Genomic DNA, 26,082 nt, shown 5'->3' on the forward strand with positions numbered 1-26,082 from the left:
CAGCGGATTTCACAGGCAAAAAATGTATACCATATTACTAATTAATATGGTATACTAATGTAAAAACAAATTAAAATAAACTTGTTCAAGGTCACATCCTATCCATAGAGCATAAGATCAGAAAAAGTTAACAAAATCTGATTAATATGTTGGTAGTCAGAAGCATAAGACAATAAAAATTGATACAAACACGCAATAAAAAATGGCACTGCCATATATATGCAGCAGATCCAACCTAGAATTTCAAACGAGGTTAAACTAAGTAAGATCTTTGTAATTTGGAATAATATACATTATACAAACAATCATCCACCTTTAATCATTCATGTCAGTAGAAAGGTTTCAATTTAAAATAACTTGATCAAGTATGAAATTCTGGTTAAGCCCGTCTTTTTCTATCATCGTCCTCGTCTTCATCAGAATCACCACTCTCACGAAACCGTGGATTTTTTTCCTGCCACATTAAATCAAGTAATTGATCGAGACAAATTAGACGGCAAAAACTATGAGGAAATGCAATAAAAGAAGCATCATGCGATAATACAATCATCGTGCCTACTACTGAAGAAAGTTCTACAGCCTAATAAGCCAATGTGACACAATAAAAGCATGGCAATAGGAATTGTTACAAAATAATTGATTAAAATCAATCTTAAGTGTCATTAAGATTTGTAGAAATACCGGTCTAGATTCATGGTCAGTGTTCCTCCGAGATTCATGATCTGAAGTTCTTTTTGAGGACTCGTGCGTGTGGCGGTCGCGGTCATCGTCTCGGTGTCTCTTCCTATAGTAATCTATCATTTCAAAGAGACAAATGAAATTTATATTAACAGTAAATTTATAGGTAAAACTGTGAGAGCAACAATCTAAGTTCTTCTAAAATGGACATAAGAGATTGTCTAGATGAAAGTATGAGATTACCTCTACCATGCCGATGGGAACCACCATGACCATGACTTCCACCGTGTCTACCATCTGCAAGAGTAAAATTTCTGAACGGTTTAATTCACAGTACAAACTCATAGAAAATGATAATTACCACAAATCTTAGAATGTATAAGGAAATTAGATAGAAGAAAAAAAGAAATCAACAAAACAAGGGGAGGCCGGTTCCCTATGAAACTAACACACGCCAGTACTCTCACCTAAAGGGCACTCTTTAGATTTGAAATATATATGGTATCTAATAAATTAAAGACAATATTTAATTGAATGATAAACAAAAAAATGCCAATGGCCAGTAAGATAATTCGAAAATGTAAGTCACTAGCTTCGATAGTTATTCATCTCAGATAGTGGCATGCAGCAGCCAAGCCCAAAAATGAGATTGCAGGATGGTGGAAAGTAAGATGACAAGAATTATTATTATTGCCATTATCATTATATATGCTAAAAAAATATAAAAGTTACTCAAAATTCATGAACTATTCATAATTAAAAAATAAAAAATCATGGTACCTAAACAAAACATACAAGTAGATAGCAATAAAAGTCAAGTAAACAAAGAAATTCAAGCCTCTAGAGCCAATATATCTTTTATCTCTCTCTCCTATCTCTTAAATAGAGTAATTCATTTTTTTTTTTGGAGAATTTCACATGCTTTGGAATGAAATGCTTTGTTTGGATGGAGAATTTACAAAAAATTTGAAATTCAAACATTTGTGAAATTCCTTAAAATAGTTGTCAATGTGAAAAAATAGCAGTGAACATTAATCATTAGAAGAGAACTACAACGCAGAAGACATTGGCTATTGGAGATATCAATATTTGCAATTTCCTCATCTTGCACGATAAAGAGGATACAGGAGAGGACAGCCCAATCAAAAGAATGCACATAGTTGGAGGCTGCCTCATGTGCTGTATATACACACAGATCACCACAATGTTAGACCCAATTAAAAACGTAAACAAAGGAATGCCTTAAGGAGTGAATAACATTAGTCCATAATAGGAAGCGCTTTCCAGTTGGACTTACTTATCTATTTACATAGTTGTTAATCCAAATAGCAGTAGGTCAACCCTATCAAGGCTATAGCAGGAATAGGGATAATGGGTAGATAGGCTAGTTGCAGGATGACCACTATTCTAACTGATTAGAATAAAAGAATTATAAGGGAGAAACTTGCAAGAGAGCACAAGACAGTGAGAAGAAAGACCTATTTTAGAAAGATTAAAATAACACAACTCAGGAGCAGAACAAAGCAAGACAGTAAAGGTTACAGTTGGCTGGAAACAGTGATAAGTTTGCAAGAAAATGGCCCAGGGTCAAAAGGATGAACTGAAACTATGTAGAGAAGAGAAGAGGCTACAGTGGTTGGGGATGGACCAGAATATGTGGGGGAGATGCCAGAAATGTTATTTCATGGTTAAAATAGGTTTTTGTGACCCACTTGAATACCGCTCCAGCTGTGGTTTTCCAGGATTATCCTCGATTTTTTAGCATGTTCCAGCCACTCAGCGACACAATTCCACAGTAGCAACACTATTTGGTACTATTGACAACTATGTTTATATGCATATAAAATCTATTCAATACTTCTGTCATGTGTCAAGTGTCAACTTCTGATTAAGTTTCTCCCCTCCTACTCAATGGTATTCTAGATATCACTATGCAGAAGAGGGACAATTTTGAAACGACCAATTTTCTTCTTTTCCCAAGTAAACTGCCTAGCAACTTTGTAGTTATATCTAAAATAAGCAGATTGTCAAGTCCCACATAATTTTGCAATCCAAAAACCAAACTATATGAAAAATATATATTTGAATTAAATTTTTAGTGATTTCAAAACAAGTGAAATGATAAGGCAGAGTTGTCATAATAGATGAGGATCTGTGGAAAATATTGCTTGGAGCCACTTACAGGAAGTTGGAATAACTGGTGGAAAAGAACCCAAAGAACCAGCACCATAATCTACAAGCTGCCTTTGTACTTCTAACTCTTTCTGAACCAGCTTCCCATAACCACCTCTACGTACGCAGAGTTAAGGAGACTAGTATAATAACTTAATATCACTGAACGTATCAATCAAATGATAAAAGAAAACTGATAAAAACTAGTATATCTCAATCTTGAGGAATAATTTTGCTGTAAAATTTCAACAAAGACCAACATGTGTGAGTATTCATAATTCCATATCAAGTAGAATCCACTGAAACCATTGCAGAACTAATGTTTTCTTACTACACATAACTAGAGAACATCATAATAACTAGCTAAGGCAAAACCAGACTAGGGGGCTGTTGTTATATTAAAAAAAAAAGTTATTCTGAAGTACAATAATCTAGTGAATCTAGTGAACAGATAATTCAGAAAATTTAGAAAAGCTGACACACATGCATGAAAATTCTTAAAGTGGTTATTTCTTTTAAAAGGTGTTTTTTATGGGAAAAAAAAAACTTAAACTAAAGGTCCTAAATACACTCATTGCACCAATTGATCTTTGATGAACCAAATTAACTTCAAGAATTATCACTTTAATGTAGAGCAAAAATAAGCAAACAAATCAAACAAGAATGCAAATTGCAGTCAAATCTAAATTAAACAATTAGAAGGATATCTGGATCATAATCAGTGCGATACTCGTCCCGCACCTGCACAAATCAAAATAAGCAGTTCACAATTAGCCAAGAACAAAAACAACCACAGTAATTACAATCAAGCACAAATAGTGCTCACCTGGCCACCACTCCTACCACGCCCCCACTGTCTTCCATCCTGAAATCCCCAATCAAAATCAACACGAATTGGACGATCATCCAGTATCGTCCCACTTATGTATTTGCAAGCATCCTCAGTATCCTCACGAGAATAATACCTGCCAAAAATAACACATTCATACACTCGTACATAGAGAATCATCGATTTTTTTCCTTCTTATCTATAGGAATTACAATGACACCAACAGGAATCAACCTAGGAATCTGTGCATACCTACCCTAGAATCATCAATTAACACTGAATAACTGCAATTAACAGACTAACACTGAATAACAGCAATTAACAGATTAACACTGAATAATTGCAATTAACAGATTAACACTGAATAACTGCGATTAACAGTGCACACTTAAGCTTTCACTGCAATTTTCGATACTCACAAAACGAAACAGAAGCCGCAGGGCGTTTTGGTGTTCTTGTCCAAGCCCATGATGATCTTCTTAATCTCCCCAGCACGCGAAAAGAGCTCGTAAACTTGCTCCTCCGTCGTGTAAAATGACATGTTCCCAACGTAAACGGTAGTTGAGGTCAGAAGCGCGTGCTCAAAATCCTCCTGCGTTCCGGGGAACCTTCTATCTCGATACGCCGAAAGCTTCGCCGGATCCTGCAACACTCACCAAACAACAAAATTAGCGAATTCAACAAAATGCATAGTTCCTGAATCGGATTACGTAACCCTCGGTTTAGCGTTAGTGTACCTTGAATAACAAAGCCATGTTAACAATAACGTTACTCTGCAACAAGTGAATTCAGAAGAAAGGGGATTTTTTTAAGACAGGGGTTAGGGCATAGAAATTCAACAAGACGAACACGTGCGCGAATCGGTTCGAGTCGATGTGTTGTTGGGTTCAGTCCATAGTAAAATAACGGGTTTATATAACGGGCCATTTTATAGTCTGGACTTAGCGAAGCCCAATGTTTTTAAAAGCCCATTTTTGGGCCCATGACCGAAAATTGATGCAGGGTTTTAGTGTTGTAGAACCCTGCACCACTGCGAGTGCAAACCCACTCTAACCCTAAAACTTTCCGATAACGAAATGGCATCCACCGCCGGCGCCGCCGCGAGATCGATATTCCGTTCGTGTTCCTCTCGCCGCGCCGCGTTCCGTCTCGGCGCGGAAGCTAAAGCGGCTCGGTCTCCGTTCCGCGTCGCTTCCAATAAACCTCTCTCACAATCCTCACTCAGGTAACTTTTTTTTTATTAATGATGAATTTAGTGTTACTTCAATTGCATTAGTTGTGCATTTAGTTTCATTTTCTGATTGAAAATCACTTTTGAAATACGTTTAACGAGTTAGATTAAGTTATTGTTAAGAAATGGAATTTGAAAAATCGAACGTTTTAGATTATTTTCGGAAGCTGTGTGTAAGTTTAAACAAACTGGACCGTAGTGTTACCTCGATTTTACTACTTTTTATCAGTGGTGAATTTTGTGTTACATGGATTGGTGCTGGAAATGAAATAATGGATTGATATGATTTCGTGTGAGAAGGTGTCCTGTTGAATTGAGCTTCTGTGTGGAATCCATGCTACCGTACCATACTGCAACTGCTTCTGCTTTGATGACTTCCATGCTCTCTGTCTCTCGCCGCAGCTATGGTTGGCTTCCTGAAGGTATTGTCTCTGCTACAACTGCATTGTATGTATCATTTTATAATGAAAGGTTGAGTTTCTTTTAATTTGTTTTCTGAATGGTTTTCGTTTGATATATAGTGGAAATGTTTTTGAAGTTTTTTGTCTGTGTCACTAATATGATTTAGTTTAGCATTTTAGCTTTTGATCTCATTTATTCAGTTTTGGTTAGCATTTCTCCTGTTTGCTGGTTTTGACTTGGGAGTTTAGTGAGTGTTGTTGGACGAGAAGGGAACTTGGAAGATATTTTACGGCTTATATTGAGAGAAAAACAATAGGACTACAAAGAGTATTATGTTATGTGGTCCCACTCTACGGATCACCTAGTCTGTGATCATTTTAATTGCCTGACAGTTGGATTTTACTTTTGAATTAGGTAGCTAAACATCTGTAGGATTCCTTGTGTTCATTCTTCAATTTAATTTTCGGGTAAGTTAGTGTTTCTTTTCAATTCTTGGGTTAAACTTAATAGAGTCTTGTCAGTTCTGGTGTATAAGTGTAGCGCTTTCAGAATGGATATGAAATATAATAATTCTCCGTATTGATATGAAAAAGGTGGTCCGTTTACCTCATGTTTGATCATATCTTTATATAAATATTAATCATGTACCTAAGATTGATGGATTAAGTTATTCCCTGAATCTTCTTCTTTCCCCATGCATGCAACTAAATCATTTAGTGAAGCCCTACGTACTCCTTTTGTTTGTAGGCCAAGAGGAGACTATTTGAAGATCGAGAAGCAAGGTTGGGATGACTTGGACCTCTTTTGATGTTGAGCTTTAAACAAAAAAAAAAAAATCATTCTTATTAGGAAGATTTGTTTGTTATCTATCACCGAAAAAAGAGTTTGTTGCTCTTGGATTCTTTTAAGTTGGCATGATGAATGTCATTAAGCTGGATTCTTCCTAGTTTGCTTTGTGTTTTAGAAAATAATGTCTCTTATTTAATATAAATGCTCTTCAACATTCTTGTTAGAATTTCTCTAGAATATAGTTTATTTCTGTACCTTCTATATTTATTTGTTAGCTATATTATACTTATTTCTTGTGTGACTATCATGCTGAAATTTTGTCCATAAAACCATGATGCAATTATGTTTCGCATCATACTTTATAGTTGAAATCTTCTCTTTTGTTTGATCAGATAATGATGATGTGTGATAAGTGTTCTGAAGATTGAAGCAATCTTTTATGTACAAATCTGCTTCGTGAGACAGTGTATTGACTGAGCCATTGGAGGGACAAATTGAGTCCCAAAGGCTGAAAGGAACTTTAAAAACCTAGATCGCCTGACCTTATGTTCTTTCTATTTCAGATGCATAAAAGGCTGCCATGTTATTCATCTGGATGTTAGAGTCTAAAGGAAAATAAGTTGAAATTGTACTGTGACGTGTTGGATAAAGTTTGTCATTTGGGATTTTCATATTGAATCAACTAGGGATTTTTAATGAATGCTGAATTGCAATTTGAAGCGAAAGATATTTATTATTTCAATCAAGCGATGCCTGTTAATGTGCTCATAAATGGATACATGGTTTATCCCATACACTGATACAGTCACTCTTTTACTTTTGGACTAAGAAATTATTAACCCAAGGGATCTCTTTTTATTATTTTCGTAGCTTGATTGCTTTTTGTATGTTGATATCTTATGGTATATATAAAGGCGGTTTACTTGTTAGCTTCTATGCCTTTTGTATTAATGTATATAAAGGTGTTTTTTTTTTTTTTTTAATTCAGTATATAAAGGTGGTTGGTGATGTTGTCTTCTCATTTACTTCATTCTTTTTAACTTTCAGAAGGAGAGGGGTCATGATGTGATAACTACAGAATGCAATACAGATTATGTTCAAAATTGACTTTGTGGGTATCAAAGTTGGACTGTTATTGTAGTCACTTTATAGAATTTGTCCCTGGATATTTAGACTTACCTGTAGGCTCTCTCACATTCCTCTTCTTTTGAAATACTGATTTTGTTTTGCATAACTTGGTTTGTGACCTCGCAAAAGCAAATTCGGCTTTAAGAATTATATTTTCCTTAAATTTCCTATATGGTGTCCACACTGAAATTCGCTCAGTATCCATTTAACATTTTGTTTCAATATAGCGTACGAAATCTACCGAATCACCCCCGTTAATTTTGTGAAGGTCACACGTTAGCTAGGACATTATTACAATTTTAAAATTGGATGGAGAATAAACCAACGAAATATCTAATGTTAAGTTAACAGATTCTTGCATTTGAATGGCGTCTTTGAACCAGATGACGAAGCAAAATATTTTACATGATTTTACGAATTTAAGTTAAGTTAATTTAATTGAGTGGACCATCCAGTTCTACCGGATTTTGACTTTTTATTTTATTTTATTTTATAGTTTACCTGTAAGTTCGGCTTTTAAACTAAACTATAATAATAAATAATCTTTGTTTACCAATTACACATTTCTCTGACCAAATTCAATTCTCCTTTGACAAATTCCTAAAAAAATCCGATTCGTGCGGATTCTCAAAAGTAAAAAAGCATTGTACAAATTCAGTTTCGAAAGTGAACCATAATTGACAAGTGCTCAAGTCATTGTTAGACCAAACCAATTCAGTTTTGAAGCTGAACCATGATCCACAGTATCAAGTTCACAGTTAAAACCATCAGATCACCTATTTATTAGAACCAGTTTGACAACAATATTTCCGGGCAGGAAAATAGGTCGAGTAACACTGGCCTATTTGAAAAAGTTTTCATAAATGAAACACTATTTTTTTATCCGATAAACTTTTAAAATATTAAAAAGTTTGGCATAAATTAGTTTGTAGAAAATTTCCAATATTCGTAAACTCTTATTTTTTGGGGCTTATAAAAATTCTCGCATTAACTTGTGCATAATTAGCTTTTATATAAATTAATAAATTAATTATAGCCCATAAAAAAATACTTCAATTTTCTTATTTTCTCCTGTAAAAGTAAAACAATTTCCCTCTAATTTGGCAGGGTCGGTTATGAGCATTAAATTTATTGATTTAATTCCAAAACAACCCTGTAAACAGAAATCCCATCTTGTATACAAAAGATAATGCGGCTTTTGAATCAGCAAAGGGTTTAGTTGAACAGTAACGTGCGCTATAATTAAAGTTTTAGAAATACATTTCCATTAGAAACCCAAATGATTTGTTCAAGGACTGGATACATTATTAAATTGGGGAACCATATAACAATATTTACTTTTGTATCTTAAGCATAAGCATCGTCACATTTCAAAAGTGACCTGAAATTCAATTCCTTGCATTAACCACAGCAATCTCAAGACTAAATAAGCAAGACTGTACCACAAGACTGCACCGCAGTCAAATGTTCAATGGTCAAAATAAAAATTAAAACCTCTGGTAACCCCAAAAGATTCACTCTCAAAAACTAAAATCACTCTTCAACAACATTAACTAATTCATATTCAACTAACGAAAGATTGTTATCCTCTTTAACTTCAAAATTTGCAGGTTCTGCGACCTCAATACGCCCCCATCTATCAACTGCTAGCCTCATAGATCCCTTGAACATGTCAATCTTTGCATTGCGCAGAATTAAAGTTGCGCCAACATTCATGAGGTCCACTGCACAAAAGTAAATTAATCAATCACCACATTAACACAAGCAAATCAAACTGATATCCTCTTCACAAACACGCAAGAGTGACAACATATAGCATGTACCAAACACAAAATGTGCTAACATCAAAAACTTTTGGATATGTCTAGATAAACTTCATAAATACTTCAAAGTAGAAAAAATAAAGAAAAATGACATGTTTCTCTATAAGCTAAAATTAGCTTGTGGACAAGTTAGAAATAAATCCTGGAGAAATTATATGAAAGCTTCTACAAATTAACTTATGCCTAAACTGGCTTATGGAGATGCTTATTTCATTTTCCTTTCTATTTTCTTCCCTTAGAAATACATTAGAAAAGTATACCAAACAAACCCTAGCTTGGGAGAGAAAATATGAGTACTGCTACCACACCAAACATTACATTGTTTCTACAGAGGAACTAATGCTTACACCACAAGAGATCCATCTAACTTGGGAAAACATTAGTTAGGACACAAACTGATTTCCAACATGGGCAAAGAAAATAAAAAGATTAACCTAGTCCAAGGTATTTAAACACCTTCCATGACCCGTTTTAAGGATATCCACAACTTCAATGCAACCATAACTTTGGCCACATTAGTCCACAATTTCCGGCGACAAAGGCGATAAGACAAGATACGACAAAATCATGACTGCAATTAAAAACCTAGACCTAACCTAATACATGTATCATGTATGTACTACTAATAACATTGATATCTTCAATTGTTCAATCTACATGGAGAAAGGGAACCAGGTTTCCAAGTTTCAATCTTCTAGACACAAACCAGACAAAATCAACTAGTTTGAAATTGACCTATCACCAACATCATTGATCAAAAGAAGAAAAAAAAAACTTACACTGTCACTGCAGTCATATAATTTTTTTTCCACCCAAAATAAAGATGCTATCATTTAATTAAACAAGGGCGTGATTACTCAAGTATAAAATAGAGAAAAACGTAATTAAAGTTCCTAATTTTCACATTCCAAATGTTTGAAATTTGAAAGACACAAAACCAAACTCTTATTTACAAGATAGCATTCAAAAAATTTAAATTCAACCACATGAATAAAATATATAAAAAAAAACCCTTCTCCAAAACAATGTAAAGGTTAAGTAACTAACAGAAACAACACAAAATGAACATCATCATACCCTGTTCGTTGCGAGCAGTGAAGATTATGGTCCCCGTTTCATCCCCAACGAGGCACTCCGCGATACGCGACGGGCGCGCCGCAAGCACCGTCGCTCGGCCGCCACGGCTACTCACCGTCTTCACCGGCTTGGAACTTACGACATTCACCGTCAGCGTGTGACCGTTGGTGCCCGGTTTTAGCTGATCGACCTTCACGAACACCGGTTTCCTCTTTGTCGTCGTTGTCGCCATGGATTCTGAACTCGGGTTTCTGCTTCGCGTGAGAGAGAATCAATCGAATAGATTTCGATCACGCAATGCAATATTCTAAGTTAAACCCTAACCCTAGGTTCTCTGTGCCTTTGATTTCGGATTTGGGGATTTAATAAGTGCTGGGCTTGATTCCATTTGCATAAAGAGTTTATTATGGCCCATGTGAATGGCCCAAAAAGTACTTATGATTTCGACTAGAAAGTAAAATAATAATCTGTGGAAATCTCAATCGGTTAATGGAAAATTGTTAGAAATATACTTTGGGATAGTTTTTTAATAGGTTAAAATTTATTAAAAATATAAAATTGGTGAGTCTTGCATTTTTATAATAATTTTTTCTTAATTTTGTGATTTGTAATATATTATAACTAATAAAAAAGAGTATATTAAGAAGTGTATATTAGAAGGTGTGTTATTACTTTTAACATTTTTTAATTTATGTTAAAAGAGTATTGACTACATGAAAAGTTTTTATATTCTGTAAAAGGTATAATTAGAAATATTACTTTGTTATGTATTTTGTTTTCTACATGAAAATAATATTTCTTAGGAACATTGTTTTTTTAGAGATATTTTGTATAGAAATTTTCAACAAAATTATTTTCATATGGTATAAAAATAACATTCCAAAATTAAAAAAAATTAATATAATAAAAATATGTAATTTTTAGATAATTTTTATAAATATTTATTTAATGAATAAAAATATACTAGACTTTAAATAGAAGCATGTGACTTATGTAATAAAATGGTTAGGTTTATGTTTTTAAAAAAAGTTTATTTATTTAAAAAAAATTGAGTTAGACTTATAGAAAATTTATTAGGTCAACTTATATATATCTATGATATAATAAAAAAAATAATACACCTATTATCCTGTTAACAAAATAATTAAATAAATTTGCAATAAAAAAATTAAATTATCATTATTTTTGACATTTTTACTTCACGTTTTACATTTTATATTTGTACAAAATCAAGAAATTGAAAATAGAAATCATAATAATCGTATTTCGTCTATGTTTTTAATGGAAATATTGGGAACATTTATATATATATAAAAATTATAACTTTTTTCGTCACAATTTGTGCGTAAGTGTACGTTCTTTTTAAAAAAAAATTATTTATTTATTTTGGTTTAAAAAATCTTTCAATATTCAATAACCATTTGGTTACTAAAAACCGATAATGCTCGTTTGGTAGCCTTAAACGTGGATGCACCCTCATGACTCTAAGGGTGATCATTCATTTCAACATCTTCAAGCACCAAAGCACACTCATAGTCCAAGTATGTCCATTTGACACTTTTAGATGTCAAAGCACCTTTGTGAATCCAAGTATGTCCATTTGACACTTTCAAGCATCGAAACATCCTTATAAGTTTAGTTGTGCTCATTTGACACCTTTAAGCACCAAAGCATATGTGGGTTTAGCACCCTCAAGCATTGACATACTCTTGCAAATTCAATTACGCTTGATTCAATGTCCCTTCAGATACATTTATTTAATATCGATCACCTACGACACTAAACGTTATAAGCAATTCTTCATTCACATAAAGATAATTATAGTGATTAAAGTCTAATTATGATACAGAGCAAATTACCAATGTATTACCTAATTGATAATCATAGGTTGATGCTCATTAGATGTACATTCTCTCGACTTAGCAAGGCAACTGAATTGAAGAGTGAAGGGTAGACTCGATATTGGAAAAAAGAATAAATGGTATTTTGATACACACAATTTTAAAACATTAAAATTTTAACATTTTTAGAATGTTTTAAATACATTTCAAAACTTGTTCAAAATAAATTTTGGAAACAAATTTTTAAAAAAATAACATTTTTGTGAAAAAAAATACAACTATGTGGAATGAATTATATAAGTAACACGAAAGGTGTTTTTAACATCTATCCATATAGAATTATGGCTCATGACACTTGTCTATTAGGTTGATAATTACTTGTAAAAGAGATTAATTTCTTAATTGAATATGAGAGATTACATGTGATTACCTTTTCTATCATTGGATGACACCATTTTTTAAAAGGTGTCAAAACATACAAAGAGAAACAAAACATTGAAAAAGGGTAAACTCCCGATAGGCGTCCATTATTATTATAGAACTTTGTATGTTAAGTATATTTTTAAAAATATATATTTAATTTATAAATAATCAAATATTCTTTATGTTACATATCAAACAATTTGAAAGACCATTTTATTGACAAAATTTGTTGGACCACTCACTTTATAAAGGAGTCTAGGAGTGTGCTTGATAAAGATTAAGGTACAAGACAAAGAATAACACAAAGTAAATGTTAAGTTATTGGATAATTTTTTTTGTTATGTACTTTGTTTGAGGAACATTAATAGACAACTCGAGCAAAATAATGTTAAACTTATTACAATATCTTTTTAGTATTATCATAATGAATTACTATTATCTCAATAAGGATGATAATGACAAGAATTATGATAATAACAACAATAGAGGTAAAAGTGATAGTAATAGTAGTGGGGACGACAATGAAAACAACAATAACAATATATGAATGGAATGACGATGGGTTGTGGCAGTGGTAGTGTTTGGTAAGTATTGATAGTAGTGGTGTTGAGTCACGATGGTAAGCATTGAATGATGTTGGTACAACCTGTGTTGAATCAGACTAAATTGATTTATTCAATTGATCAAATTAGAAACTGATCAGTCTACTAGTTTGAAAAAACCATAAAATTGATATGTAAAAGAATTGGTCAAAAACTGGATGAACCGATCAAGTTAAACTATTGAATCTTGAGCTAGTGTCTTGACTAATTCGATGATCAATCCAATTTTAAAAACATTTGGTGCAATAATAATTTGCTTCACCTTTGTAACTACTACCAAAACTTCGCTCCTGTGTTGCTTGTGTGCATCGATTAGATGCACTATAATTTTTGGTGTTTGGTGATCAAGAGGAAGAAAGCGCTTTTCCTTCAATCTACAAAAAAGACTCTCCAAAAATGGTATAAAACATGCTACAAAGATAAAACTTTAAAATTCATTACCTAATTCTTGATAATGTGTGATCCTTGTGAAAAGATTCTTTCGCTCATGAAATTTTTGATAATAAGACTATTTTCTTTTTTTTTTGAAAACTACTCATGAAACTAACAATAAGTTATTATTTACATTATATAGTATAATAAAACTAAATTATTTAATAATGAACAAGTTTGATAAAACTAAGTATAAGCTAGTTGAAACTTGCTATGAAGTTAGGAGTTCAAAAATTGGATATTTATAAGCAACTGATTGGATTGAAAGTGTTTATAATAAAAAATTATATTTAAATAATAAAAAAGAAGAATCTAAGTATGCTTTAAAAATTTATTGATACTTGGAATAATATTTTATTGATTGATGGAAAAATGAGATTAAACAAAACTAAATAGTTTAACTAATTTAGTAAAATCAAATAAAAAAAAATTGTACAAACTAAGGGAAAATCAATAGTCGAAAATGGATTTGAACTAGTCATTTTTAAAACTATGATTCTTTTTTATATAAATAATATTCAATACTATCTTTTAGATAAATAACAACTCATATATAAAGATTATAAATGAATTATTATTATTTAAAACAAAAACTTCATATATAACATTTAATATAATCTTGAGATGGGTTGAGGCATAGACAAGTGAGGAAAGTCGACATGTTTTAAAAAATAGAAAAGAATAAAGGATAAACTTTTTTTAAAATTCGTCATATTTTTAACTCAAATATTTCAATTTGAAAATAACAGTCACTAAAAAATAGAAAATCAATTAATAAAAATATCAATTCAAGAGTAGGGGAAAAAATCCAAGCATGTTGGAGTAAAATCTTAACTAATTTTGTCAATTTAATGATATTATCTCAAAAAATATCCCTCTCATTTAATTAAGATTGTATTTTCAATACCTTTTAATATTTGTATTAAATTTTAATAAAGGATAGTTTTAAAAAATTAATTATTTTTTTAATGAGATTAGTAAAAATAAATGATGTCAACTAACTAAATTAGTTGTTGTCACAAAACCTTTCTTAATTAGTTTTTTTCTTCTTATATTTGTTATTGAAGTATCCCATCAAAAGGCTGTATCTGTATAATGGAGAACTAATAAACACCAATTGGTGTGCGTTCGTTGAAAAAATCAGTGCTTGCACAGGAACAATGAGTTTCTCAAAATTGAATATTGAAAATCAATACAAAATGAAATTGGAAGTCAGATGGATGAAGTTAACTTCAGTGACTCTTGATTATGTTTAAACAAATAGGGACAAAAAAAAAACATCACATTTTATACAGGTGCAAAATGGAAGGATGAATGAACCAAGGTGCTAGTTTTGGCACCCTTGTTCCCTAACCACTAATGCTTGTTGTGATTCCTTTTCCTCTGGTTCTGCCACCACCAAAGCTTGTTGCTGTTCCATCTCGCCTACTTGTGCTTCTCCATCTTCAAATTGTAGCACCATATGCTGCCTTAAATATCTGAATAGTACAAGCAATATAAAAGCTGCATGGAAAAATTATTTCACAATAATCAGCCATCACAAAGTTGCCAGATCCAAATGCAAATTTAACTAGACAGGATTTATATCTTAAGGTTCATTGAACAACAGGGAAGTATCTACGAGAAGCATAAAATATATCCTGAGACAAACTTGTTTTATAGGGCTTATTTGGATTAACTTTTTTTTCACATTGGATTGGAGTTCAACGTGATGGAATGTTGATTCAGACACACCCTTAAACAAATGCAACTATGGTAAATTATAGTTCATGCTAACTGCATTGAGCTAACTCTCTCACTATGGACTTACTTGTGAAGATTCGAGTTTTTATTGAAGATAGATTCCAGAAGGCCATGAGAACCGATGCTATGACTTTCTTCTTGTGAGTGCAAGCACTCCATGTGTCCAACAACCGTAATTTCAAGCACTCAGCTCTCTGATTTATCTGAACAGTGTAGCTAGAATAAAGCTTTGGAACACTGAAGCTGACAAAAAATCCTGTCCATATGTGTATATAGATATTATCATTTAGCAATTCAGCAAGATATGTATGACAAGAACAAAGCTTTAAGTGGAAAAGCTAATGCAGTTCATTTTTTCATGGTGTCCTCACCAATGACACACAGCCTCCAGATGGTAATTAAGTGGCCGTATTCTGCTCCTAGTAGAAGGAAAGGAACAACCTGCAACCACAAAAGACCAATTACTTAAGCAATATTATAAAGCAATCATTGACCTGACACATGTAAGAATTTCATTAGAAAAAGTCAACCATGTGATCCACTTTTATGATAATTAACTTCATATAAGGTGTTATCTTACTAGTTATTGAAAGTATACAAAATTTACACTCATATTATAATATTATAGTATCAAAACTATTATTACTTTGAGGGTCATGGATGGTTCTCCAGAGAACAGAGCTCTCATCTTTGAAATAGCAAAATTTAAAGCAGGAAGAATTAATTTCGCAAGGCGCAAAATGTCATCTTCTTTCAGCTTGACTTCACACTTATTTTCTTCAACCTTATTCCTGAAATACAAACACCAAAGTCACAAAAAAAAAAAACACATTCAAAAGGAATAGTTTAGAGGATAACATTAACACCACTACCACCTATCAGTTGAGAAGTAAAAATCTTACCTTTGACAAATTGAATTGGAGAAAAACGAAACACCCAAGAAGAGTATCCCCAATTGCGACAAGGCCGAGAAAATGCTGAAAAACAAAACATCTCAGACATTTCTCCACGTGGGGCAAAAAATAGATATAAAATGCTGAATCTAAATTATCACTGACCTAAAGTTGATTCCTTGAGTGAAGCAAGAAGAGAAAAGAAAGAGAGAGCCAAACCCAAACCAAAAGGTTGACTTTGACACATCCTTCCACATGATCAAATCACTCACCACCTGCCCAACACGGTCTAGGTCACCACCGTTCCCTTCTTCACTTTCTGAACACAAAATCATTCACACAAAAAAAAATTCTTTAAAAATTGAGTCGAGACTAATTCAACCTTAAATCAACTTGTAAGGTGAGGTTTATTAACATAGACATTACAAGAATCAATAAATCAGATTTATTTACATAGACATAACAAGAATCAATAATCATTATAATAGACTCTGAAACTATCTTAAAATATGAATTTGACAATCTAACAAAACAATCAATTTATAAGATTAAGATTATTTTTCACTTGTATAATATATATTTTTTTTGTACCATTAGTCTATAAAATCTCCAAGAAATTAAGATAAACATAGAAAAACCATAAGGATAAATAAGAGAACAAAAAAATGCATACTTGTTAACGGGGTTGAAGGTGGAACGGAGTTAGGTTTTTCCTTCTTAGTTTTCCCCGTTTGCCTTCTCTTTCTGGGTTTCGCAACCTCTTCGGGCAAGGCGGGATCTTTGTCTTCTCGAATCTCGAGCTCCGACCGCCGCCTCGATTTGCGGGCGTTCCTCGGGGACGCCGTTTGAGGCGCTTTGGTCTTGCAGCGGCGGCGTACGGCGGCGGGCTCCGGCAGCGGCGGCGCGTCGAGGGAGTTTTTGAGGGGCGAAGGGGGCAGGGGAAGAGGGTCTTGTTGGTGAGAGAGCGGTGTTGTAGAAGAATCATCCATGATTTGTGATGTGAGTGATGAAGAAGGTTGAAGTTGAAGGATTAAGAAGATCGAAGATTTTTGTGGTGCCAAGGTTGGAGTGAAGAGTGCAGTGCCTTGTTGAATTTGAATGCTGACAATTTGGGAAATAGCCGTTGGAGAAAAAAGTTTTGAATTTTAGTATTGCTTGGTGGTAAATGGTAATTAATTACTGATTAATGATTAGGATTTGTTTTACGTTAATTTAATTAGTTTATAACTTAATTTGACTGCAAGTTTTTTTAGAATAAAATAAAGGTATTTTGATTGGAATATACAATTATTAACTATATATATATATATTTTGTATAATTAGACCATTAACTTTTATAATAATTTTTAAAAATTATTGTTTTTTTACCTAAAAAAGTATTTTTAATCTACTTAATGTATGATATAAATAATTGCATTTATATATATAATTTTTTAAATGCATAAATTATATTATAATTCAAATTTACAATTGTGTCATATATTATGATATATTGTTAGATGTAAATGCAAAAAATCTTCATCTATATACTCAAATTATAATCATACTTTACTTTTTATATAGAACAGGAGATAATAGAAAAAGAAGAAGGTGATCATCTTCATACATACATTTTGTCAAATAAAAATGGTCTTAATAAGATATAACATGCCTAAATCAACACCTCCTACACCCTACCATGTCAAAAGAAGAAATATCTTCATACATATATTTATCCAAATTGATAAGATATTACATGCCTAAGAAATCAAAACCTTCCACACCCAACCATATGACATGCACGAGTTCATGGCATCTTTGCATATCGAAGGCAAAATGCTTTTATCCTGCTAAGGCCATCTACAAGATCAGAAGTGCTGACAGCAAAACTAATTCGAAGCCAATTCTTTAGTCCAACCGTAACACCTAGCATTGTTTGATCAATGAAGAGAAACTCTCACCATGAGTTTATTTTATTCAAGAAAATTAATTAATATGAGATTTTGATGACTAGAAAAAATTATTACCAGGAAGAATAATGACAGATTCTTCTTCAGCAAGCTTGGCACAGAAATCCATATCATCAATAATATCCTTAATTTGTGAAAAGTTAATCTCCACCTGTTCCATTAATTCAATTTACTATTAATTGATTGATTATCTAAAGATGATCTAGTGTTGAAGTAATAACATGATGAAAATTAACCTTAAAAGCCACGTACCATAACAGCCATGGCTCCTTCTGGTTTGTGAGGGCATGTTAAGCAAGGAATCTCCTTACATAAATCATAGAATGTGTTTGCAGCCTCCCTCAGCATATTAATATTTTTTGAAAGGAAATCATCTTTTGTTTTGTCAAGGATTTCAGGTATTGCTGCCTGCAAACTAACTAGCTATAATTTTTGTTTCAAGGGATAAAAAAGTAAAAGATGGGCATAGAAAGTATGAACATGCATAAAATTCTAAATGCGTGTATTATATAATAATCTATATTCAGCGGAAGAAAACAATATGATGAAATTTTATAAAATTAATTTTCTGATGCTCTTGTAGTTTGCTTATGCTAGTTTTGATTGGTTACCTGAATGAAAGTTGGAGAATCAGATGTGCTCTCCAAATAGTTAATGATATTTGTCACTACCTGATAAAGAAAAAAATCAATTGCATAATTCATACAATGTAGTGAGTCAAAAAATAGGATATATATATCTATCTAAGCTAAGAAAAAATCTTATTCCATTACTATGATCTTCAAAATGGAAAAGGAGAAAACTCACCCCAGTTTTCTGAAAAATTCCTCGAGGGTCACAAGTGGCTATCCAACCAATTCTCCAACCAGGAACAAACCATCTTTTTGATAAAGATCCAATCGAAATAACCGGCACTATCGATGAAAACACCCCCATGGGTACAAATGGATTTCTTCCAAAAGTTACATGAGCATAAACTTCATCAGAAATTACCAGGATTCCAAGCTTTCTCGCAATCTTAGCAACCTACGAGTAGGAACGGGTAAAATTAGCTGAATTTATCTAAACTCTAAAAATTATACTCAACTAAATAAAAGTTTGTCCGAGCTAAACTAAATAAAAGTTTGTGTGAACTTAATTGAACTAGATATTGATTAGGCGAATTAAATTAAACTATTTTTATTTCACCAAATTCAACTACATTTTAAAAGTTAAGTTGGAACTGAATTGAATTATAACTAAAATTGAATATAACTTTTAATTTGAAGTCTTTTGATTAAACTATTTTAACCTTTTGGTCCATTAAGACAAACCAAATTCACCTACTTTATTTTATTTATTTATTTTTATTTAAATTTTACAAAGAAAAATTATAAATAAAAAAAAATCACACCAAGTAGACTTGGAAGGCCTAAAGTCTAAAAACTAATAACCCAACTTAATCCAATTGGCTCACTAAGTCCAATCAAATTAACACAATTTTTTTCACACCAATTTTTTCAAAGTCTAATAGCATGTTTGAGAAAATGTTTGTATCACTGTAAACGTGATGAATTCTCACTTTTCAAAGCACAAAAATAAGAAGTAAAAGTTTGTAGCTTTTGAATGAATGTGAATTTGGGAACCATCTATCGTTAATCCAAATATACACTAACTTATTGGGTCATGGTACCAATCAAGACAAATCATTTTTATACCTCTAATTTTTGCTCTTTAAACAAATAGTTCAATTTTAAGATAGATCACCTCAATTAAGTTTTATTTTAAATAAAAATAAAAAAAAGCTTACTTAAATATTTTATTGTACTTCAGTGTTTTTTTTCTGTCGCCACACCTACCGAGAAAAGGATTCTGAAAAATGTTCACATTTCAATTCCAACTCTTAAAAATCTTGTACATGACTGACTATATTATGTACCCTTTTCAAATGCTGATATGTGAACACATTTCCACATGGATTGCTAGGATTGATGAGGACCATGGCCACTGTGTTATCATCTGCTAGAGCTTCAATCGAATCAAGATCAACCTCCCAACCTCTTTGAGGCAAAAGATCAAAGTACCGAACTTCAAGGAAACAATAAGTAGCGCGAGAATCATATTGTGGATACCCTGGTCTTGGAAGGAGAATGTTGGCACCAGGACATGCAAGGACAGGTAGGATTATATCTATAGCTTGTGCGCCACCAGCGGTGAGAAAAACATTCTCTGGTGTTAACTGGTATGGAAGATCAGAAGAGAGATAATTTGCAATAGCCCTGATTATGGGAATTGCATGTGCATTATTACCAAATCAACTTAAATATTAAAATCGATTTTGGCTTGAGAAATATATTACTCATGCATTTCTAACAATTAAAATCCTACCTAATTGAGGTGGTTTAGGGGATCATTATTGATGTGTGATCCTTATACTATTCGATGGGATGATTATGTTTCATTACTCTTAAACTATTTTGTATTCTCAATGGTGATAAGGAGGTTGACATCACATACACATAGAATTAGGAGCATACATTGCACGATTCTTACACTATGTAGCACGAATTTAGACACCATATAAGAATATAATACAAATACAAGAATATGACAAAAGAAAAAGGATATGTAGAAACAACATATATAATATATAATATGAATAGCATGACAACAAAAATTATATATTGATATGACAATAACATACTAAATCTCAAAAACAAATTATTAAGAGCCACCAATCCACAACAAAAAAATCTTTTAATTAGTTTCAATTCTACAATTCTGGTTTTGTTACTTAAAGGTTAAGTAAGAAAAGATAAGAATTATTCTTTTTCTTGTTTATGTTTTTATCAAGATTTCTTCTTCTTTTTCTTCTTTTTTAAAAAAATCTTTTCCTTATTTCTATTTTTATTGAGATTTTTTTTTGAATCTACTCATTCGAGAGTTAGGCCACATACATCAAGATGAAGATATGTCAATTTTGTAAGTATCCATGATAGGAACGTGTCTAGTTTGTGTAGCCATAGTTCACTACTGTGTCTATGGTGCGTCCGTGACGTGTTCACTCCAAAAAAGTGTCGAACATTCGAACACAACAATCTCCCCGTTGTGTTCATGCATCATATAGGTCTTACATTATGATTGTGTTATATTGTGTGACTCGATGATAAAGATGATGGGTGGAGATATATTGATTGTCATTATTGATATATATAAGTGAGAATGTTTATGAGTATATAAGATGTTATTGAAGTATATATAAATGTGTGTGTATCTACCCTTATGTCTTGTATATGTTGTTTATGAATGAGATGTATTCTCACTCCTTATGTTTATATGTTTGTATGTTTATGTTTAGGCTGAACTCTATTTATAAGATTAGAGCAGATACAAAACGATATGTTTGATAAGGGAGAAACATATAAAGAAATATTATGCTCTGATAGTATAATATTATGACAAAGTTTTTAATTTTAATAGTTGTTAAAATGTTGAATTTGTCTTTAATTATGTTTTATTGCCAGAATATTATTAATGATGTTATGTTTTATTTTGATTTAAATAATATTTTATGTTTTCCTTTGTTTAATAAAGTGATAGATAAAATTTTGACAAACCTTTTACTAATTATTGATAAGAAAACTTTTATTATTATTTTATTTTATCTCTAAAATTATTTATATTTATTTATTTATTTATTTATTTGAGATAGAAAGATATCACACATACTCTATGACTAGTGCCACACATTAAAAATACACAAATTACAACCTTCTATATTATTAGTACGTACTCTCTTCTTATATATATATATTAGTGTTATTACACTAATTTACCAAAACTAATTAAATAGTTAATCTTTATTAATAATAACATAAAATTAAATTTATTCTAAAAGCTATCTTTAAATTGATTGATTGATTTAAATAATAATTACATTGAATGAGGCGACAAAATTTAAGAGATAATTTTTTCCACAAATAAATATAATTTGTATGGTTAAAAAAATCAATAAATGCATCAATTGTATTAGAGTATAAAAGGAAATTAGCAATTAATATACTTTAAAGTAAGTATTTATTTCTTATAAATAGAAAGAAAAAAAAAACTATTTATGTCTCTTATATAGAAGGAAATTTTGTGGATAATCAATCTCTACCCAAAAATTTGACCAATGATCTTTACCATACTTTTTTCTCTTTTAATTATATTTTTTCATTCATAAATATTAGATTTGAAATCTTAAAAAATTCTTAATCCTATTTCACTCCAATTACGGTTTTAGTACTAGTTGTTTATTTTGTGTATTACATAAGATAAATGCATTTTTATATAATTAAAATTTATAATAAATTAATAAAATTTTGAACATATTATTATATTTTAAATTTTTATAATGAATTTAAATTGTGGCATATAATTATTATTTATTATAGATAATTTTTTTAAATTACTAAAATTTAATTCAATGATAAAAAAAACATAGTTTAAAGAGATAAATAATTAAGAAAAATCAAGTATGCAAGTAAAAAATAAAAAATAGATGAAGGAGACATGTTAGTAATACATCCTCAAATACACTCTTCTTAATATATATTATCTCTTATTGATTAAAATTTATTAAAAAAATATAAAATCAAGAAGAAGAAAAAAGTCATTAAATATGTTGTGGGATAGATTAACTTTTATATTTTTAATAAATTAATTCAACCAATTAAAAAAATGATGTTCAAAACAACATGTTACTAACATTTTTCTAGTCTATGATAATTGGAGAAAGGAATTTATTACTACCCCATCTCCACTCTATATTATAATTTCATTCTCTTTGTGAGTTGGATTAGTTTATATGGTGAAGTAGAGTAGACTATTTTGGGTAGATGAGAGTTGAGAGTAAACAAACCTCCTTGCCTGAGGTAAGCCAGCGGTGGGAGCGTATGAATTGAAGTTATAGGAACAAACAGCAGTTGCAACAGCATGAGGAGCTTCATGGGTAGTCCGAAACGATGGGTTATCTGTGGGATCTACACGACACAGACGAAGCATAGGCTTCTTGTTATTTGTTCTGGCCATCAACATGTTATATACGGCTCTCACAGAGATGGTTGAACCACTCAACCCTTTCTTCCCTTCGAAATTCCATTTCTCCATTCTCTTCTTCAACCAGTATATGCCTATGTGTCTCAGTTTGGTCAATTTAAGGGGCTTGTACGGGAAACAAAATATATATATATGTCAAATGCCAATTGATTGAGAAAGACAAATGCCACTTGTTTGTAAACAAATGAGAAAATCTGCAATGCACGTTGTGGATTCCGTCTATCTTGTTTTTAGTTATGTTTTTTTCTTTACTTTTTGGGTTGTATCAATATATATATGACATTATGTCACTAGCTAGCACAAATTTTATAGGCAATATATTCTCGTAACATGCAACAGTAGGAAGTTTCTGATGGAGCGTTTGTTCTTCTTAAATAATATTTTGAATTTAAATTTTATGAAAGAAAAAAATATAATTGAAAATAGAGATTTATTAAAATTTATCAATCAAGTTTTTTAATAAAAATTAGTTGTCAGTAAATAATAGTATTGTGAGCATATAAAATATGTTTTATAAACAAACATATCTTACTACATTGGTAATAATTAATGAATAAAGTTTAAATATTAAACTTAAAGGATTAGATTCAAACAATTATCAAATTAATTTTGATTTTTAACAATTTGAAGCACTTAATTTGGTCCGTGGAAGATGGTTGAGATAATTGATAGGTTCCTTAAAATTTTTTTGTAACATCTAGATCTTTAAATTTTAACTCTATTACATAAATTAGTCATTTTGTTATACTTAATTATTAATTATGTTAATTTCTTAAATATTCAGCAGATAAGTGTAAGTTAACACCTATTTTCTCTCCTAGTTGGTTGCTCTCTCTATCCTAACCACCTATGGACCATAATGTATTTGGTACTTTCCAATCAATAATGGATACCTTCTAATGTTTAAATATTTTGGTCATGAGTGCTCTAATTAAAATGAAAGGTTGTTATTGAGTTTCTACGATTTCCTATAGTTGGATTTTTCTTGTCTCAATCATCCTTAATTTATTCATATGTTCTAACTACAATATTAAGATTCTAAACCCTAAATTATTGAATTTGAGATTTAACAAAATGAGTAGCTGTTCTAAAAAATGTCAAGTAAGAATGAGGCAATTGAACATGGACGCTTCAACTATGTTTAATGATTCATAAAACACCTTTGGTAGAAGTGGAGAAGAGCTTAGTGATAATGAAAATTAGTAGAAAGTAAGTCATTCAAATGTTATTTCAATTATTTTTAAATTATAAATTATAAATTAAATCTTATTTTGTCACGTGTTTAAATCTATTTAATTTACAACTGTTGTATGCCAACTAGGAGAGAGAACGTGCCAACGTGACAATTAAATAATGATTTGTAATAAGACTAACGGAGTTAATAGTTAAATATAATATAATAACTAACTTGCATAACGAAATTAAAATTTAGGGACCCAAATGCAATAAAAAAAATCTTTCAGGACTTATTGGTCACCTCTACCATCTTTAAGAGACCAAATTGGGTGTTTACTCTTTGAAGGAATATAAAGTTTATTTGAGAGAAGATAAAAAATAATAATTAAAGCATAAAATTGATGGATTGAAATTCAAAAAATTTATAGGGTTGTGGCTTATATTGTCCCCAATCTCCCAAGATAAATTTCATGAATTATAAAACATTGTTGCTAATTTACTTCAGAAATTGTCAACAACCCTTCATCCAAGAAGTCAACTATCTTTATTATAGGAAAATCTCAAAGTGATCATAAGAGGTTTATTCGTAAAATAAAGTATAAACACGCATAAGTGAATTAATAAATTAATTAAATTGAAAATTAAGAAAATTAGATTGATCATGCAAATTTTCAAAATTTAATTACTTTAGAATTTATTAATTAAAAGAGTTTGATCATGCATTTTTAATTAACTAGGATAAGAATTGAAAACACTAAAATAATAAGACAATTCACAAAAAAGAATTCATTCAATTCATTAACGTTCATGCGGAACAATTATCACAATTCTAGAACAAGAGAAAAAGAGAAAATAAGAAAATAAAAGAAAAATTGGATAATAAAAAGGTGTTCTAGACATCCATAATTAAAGTAAAAAAATCACGGCAAAGTACTAAAACGTGTTTCTTCGTCAGCAAGGACGTGTTTCTTTAGACCAAAGGAAAGTATGAGCATGTTTCATCATTAGCAATAATGTGCTTTCCTAATTAGAGATGTTTCAAAAGAGAAGCATAATCGTGCCTAATAGCAAACATAACCAAGTTTCATAGCACCCGTGTGCTTCATTCAATAAGAGTGTGTTTCCTCTTGAAGCACAATCGTACTTCAAGTAAACATAATCATGCATAGCTTCAAAGTTTGAATTGATCCATTTTATCTCTTAAGTACATTGATTTCATCTCTTAAGTATTTTCTTTCTTTACTGCATACTTAATAAGAAAGTGAAGTTTCGCTAAAGACTTATAACAATAAAATAGGACAAAATACAATGAACAACATGTCATTTTGAGGGTTTAGTGAGAGAGAGAGAGAATGTATTCAATGAAAGCATGTTATATTGTGAAAAATGAGATAACTAAATAATAACCATTAGATTATAGATAAAAATAAATAACAATTAAGACTAACATTTAGCTGTAAATACTCATGTATAAGATTTTTATTATTTTCGTCTTTACAACAACTATCATCATGATAATAGTAGTGGTGACAACAACAACAATAATAGTGATAATAGTAATGATGATATAACATCTCCGCCAAAACTACCACCATTGTTATCGTTATCACTATTATTGTCATCGATCGCTACCCCATTGTGACATTGATAGTGGGTTGTGCAAGTTGTGAAATTATCTTATAAGTGTGTTTATAATTAAATTTTAATTTCAATCGTTAATTAATTTTATTTATAATCTAAAATTTGTTATTTAATCCTCTCATTTATCATAATAAGGCCTATTTTTTTTCAAAATTTTGCATTTATTTTATGAAA

At 31.0% G+C, this 26,082-nt stretch overlaps 5 protein-coding genes across 18 annotated transcripts; 1 reads left to right on the forward strand and 4 right to left on the reverse strand.

Moving 5' to 3' along the window:
• Nucleotides 1-117: 117 nt before the first annotated feature.
• On the reverse strand, nucleotides 118-4,573 carry CBP20 (CAP-binding protein 20). Its single transcript, XM_020373765.3, has 8 exons — nucleotides 4,417-4,573; nucleotides 4,099-4,322; nucleotides 3,677-3,815; nucleotides 3,558-3,591; nucleotides 2,861-2,971; nucleotides 922-975; nucleotides 682-794; nucleotides 118-454 (listed from the first exon to the last, which is right to left on the reverse strand). Exons 1-8 carry the CDS (start codon nucleotides 4,432-4,434, stop codon nucleotides 380-382), a joined length of 768 nt encoding a protein of 255 aa, XP_020229354.1. The 5' UTR covers nucleotides 4,435-4,573; the 3' UTR covers nucleotides 118-379.
• A 125-nt stretch (nucleotides 4,574-4,698) lies between these two features.
• Nucleotides 4,699-7,399, forward strand: LOC109810370 (protein NUCLEAR FUSION DEFECTIVE 6, mitochondrial). 14 transcript variants are annotated; one of them, XR_003805192.2, is made up of 5 exons: nucleotides 4,700-4,904; nucleotides 5,211-5,332; nucleotides 5,727-5,779; nucleotides 6,060-6,094; nucleotides 7,149-7,399. XR_003805192.2 is itself a non-coding variant. In XM_020373816.3 (4 exons), exons 1-3 carry the CDS (start codon nucleotides 4,756-4,758, stop codon nucleotides 6,077-6,079), a joined length of 291 nt encoding a protein of 96 aa, XP_020229405.1. In that variant the 5' UTR covers nucleotides 4,699-4,755; the 3' UTR covers nucleotides 6,080-6,094; nucleotides 7,149-7,399. The 14 variants fall into 14 exon arrangements, 11 of the variants coding, with proteins under 11 accessions (XP_020229405.1, XP_020229407.1, XP_020229406.1 ...); XR_014429938.1 differs by lacking the exon at nucleotides 7,149-7,399 and adding an exon at nucleotides 6,494-7,037; XR_002240742.3 differs by lacking the exon at nucleotides 7,149-7,399 and adding an exon at nucleotides 6,665-7,037.
• Nucleotides 7,400-8,471: 1,072 nt separating this feature from the next.
• Nucleotides 8,472-10,482, reverse strand: LOC109810397 (uncharacterized protein At4g28440). Its single transcript, XM_020373853.3, has 2 exons — nucleotides 10,130-10,482; nucleotides 8,472-8,953 (listed from the first exon to the last, which is right to left on the reverse strand). The coding sequence occupies exons 1-2, from the start codon at nucleotides 10,359-10,361 to the stop codon at nucleotides 8,763-8,765; spliced, it is 423 nt and encodes a 140-aa protein (XP_020229442.1). The 5' UTR covers nucleotides 10,362-10,482; the 3' UTR covers nucleotides 8,472-8,762.
• Nucleotides 10,483-14,574: 4,092 nt separating this feature from the next.
• Nucleotides 14,575-17,201, reverse strand: LOC109810418 (reticulon-like protein B17). Its single transcript, XM_020373880.3, has 7 exons — nucleotides 16,737-17,201; nucleotides 16,229-16,382; nucleotides 16,073-16,147; nucleotides 15,817-15,961; nucleotides 15,542-15,611; nucleotides 15,238-15,426; nucleotides 14,575-14,930 (listed from the first exon to the last, which is right to left on the reverse strand). Exons 1-7 carry the CDS (start codon nucleotides 17,050-17,052, stop codon nucleotides 14,755-14,757), a joined length of 1,125 nt encoding a protein of 374 aa, XP_020229469.1. The 5' UTR covers nucleotides 17,053-17,201; the 3' UTR covers nucleotides 14,575-14,754.
• Nucleotides 17,202-17,586: 385 nt separating this feature from the next.
• On the reverse strand, nucleotides 17,587-23,202 carry LOC109810335 (nicotianamine aminotransferase 1). Its single transcript, XM_020373768.3, has 7 exons — nucleotides 22,895-23,202; nucleotides 19,931-20,270; nucleotides 18,820-19,038; nucleotides 18,624-18,683; nucleotides 18,265-18,420; nucleotides 18,070-18,163; nucleotides 17,587-17,968 (listed from the first exon to the last, which is right to left on the reverse strand). Exons 1-7 carry the CDS (start codon nucleotides 23,140-23,142, stop codon nucleotides 17,850-17,852), a joined length of 1,236 nt encoding a protein of 411 aa, XP_020229357.1. The 5' UTR covers nucleotides 23,143-23,202; the 3' UTR covers nucleotides 17,587-17,849.
• Nucleotides 23,203-26,082: the final 2,880 nt, after the last annotated feature.

The sequence above is a fragment of the Cajanus cajan genome, chromosome 10 (assembly GCF_000230855.2).
Source record: "Cajanus cajan strain Asha chromosome 10, NIPB_CcT2T_4, whole genome shotgun sequence".
Taxonomy (NCBI): domain Eukaryota; kingdom Viridiplantae; phylum Streptophyta; class Magnoliopsida; order Fabales; family Fabaceae; genus Cajanus; species Cajanus cajan.

What these genes read in the sequence shown, in the direction of transcription:
- LOC109810370 (XM_020373816.3), top strand. Translation starts at nt 4,756, where the DNA reads ATGGCATCCACCGCCGGCGCCGCCGCGAGATCGATATTCCGTTCGTGT. An exon ending in CTCTCACAATCCTCACTCAG is followed by an intron (nt 4,905 to 5,210) that starts GTAACTTTTTTT and finishes TCGTGTGAGAAG; the next exon opens with GTGTCCTGTTGAATTGAGCT. An exon ending in CTATGGTTGGCTTCCTGAAG is followed by an intron (nt 5,333 to 6,059) that starts GTATTGTCTCTG and finishes TTTTGTTTGTAG; the next exon opens with GCCAAGAGGAGACTATTTGA.
- CBP20 (XM_020373765.3), bottom strand. An exon ending in TTCCCATCGGCATGGTAGAG is followed by an intron (nt 795 to 921) that starts GTAATCTCATAC and finishes TTGAAATGATAG; the next exon opens with ATTACTATAGGAAGAGACAC. An exon ending in CTGACCATGAATCTAGACCG is followed by an intron (nt 455 to 681) that starts GTATTTCTACAA and finishes TTAATGTGGCAG; the next exon opens with GAAAAAAATCCACGGTTTCG.
- LOC109810397 (XM_020373853.3), bottom strand. Translation starts at nt 10,361, where the DNA reads ATGGCGACAACGACGACAAAGAGGAAACCGGTGTTCGTGAAGGTCGAT. An exon ending in CACTGCTCGCAACGAACAGG is followed by an intron (nt 8,954 to 10,129) that starts GTATGATGATGT and finishes ACTTTTGTGCAG; the next exon opens with TGGACCTCATGAATGTTGGC.
- LOC109810335 (XM_020373768.3), bottom strand. Translation starts at nt 23,142, where the DNA reads ATGGAGAAATGGAATTTCGAAGGGAAGAAAGGGTTGAGTGGTTCAACC. An exon ending in CATATCAGCATTTGAAAAGG is followed by an intron (nt 19,039 to 19,930) that starts GTACATAATATA and finishes TCCTACTCGTAG; the next exon opens with GTTGCTAAGATTGCGAGAAA. An exon ending in GAATTTTTCAGAAAACTGGG is followed by an intron (nt 18,684 to 18,819) that starts GTGAGTTTTCTC and finishes TTTCTTTATCAG; the next exon opens with GTAGTGACAAATATCATTAA.
- LOC109810418 (XM_020373880.3), bottom strand. Translation starts at nt 17,052, where the DNA reads ATGGATGATTCTTCTACAACACCGCTCTCTCACCAACAAGACCCTCTT. An exon ending in AACCATCCATGACCCTCAAA is followed by an intron (nt 15,612 to 15,816) that starts GTAATAATAGTT and finishes TTGTGGTTGCAG; the next exon opens with GTTGTTCCTTTCCTTCTACT. An exon ending in AAAAACTCGAATCTTCACAA is followed by an intron (nt 14,931 to 15,237) that starts GTAAGTCCATAG and finishes TTTTCCATGCAG; the next exon opens with CTTTTATATTGCTTGTACTA.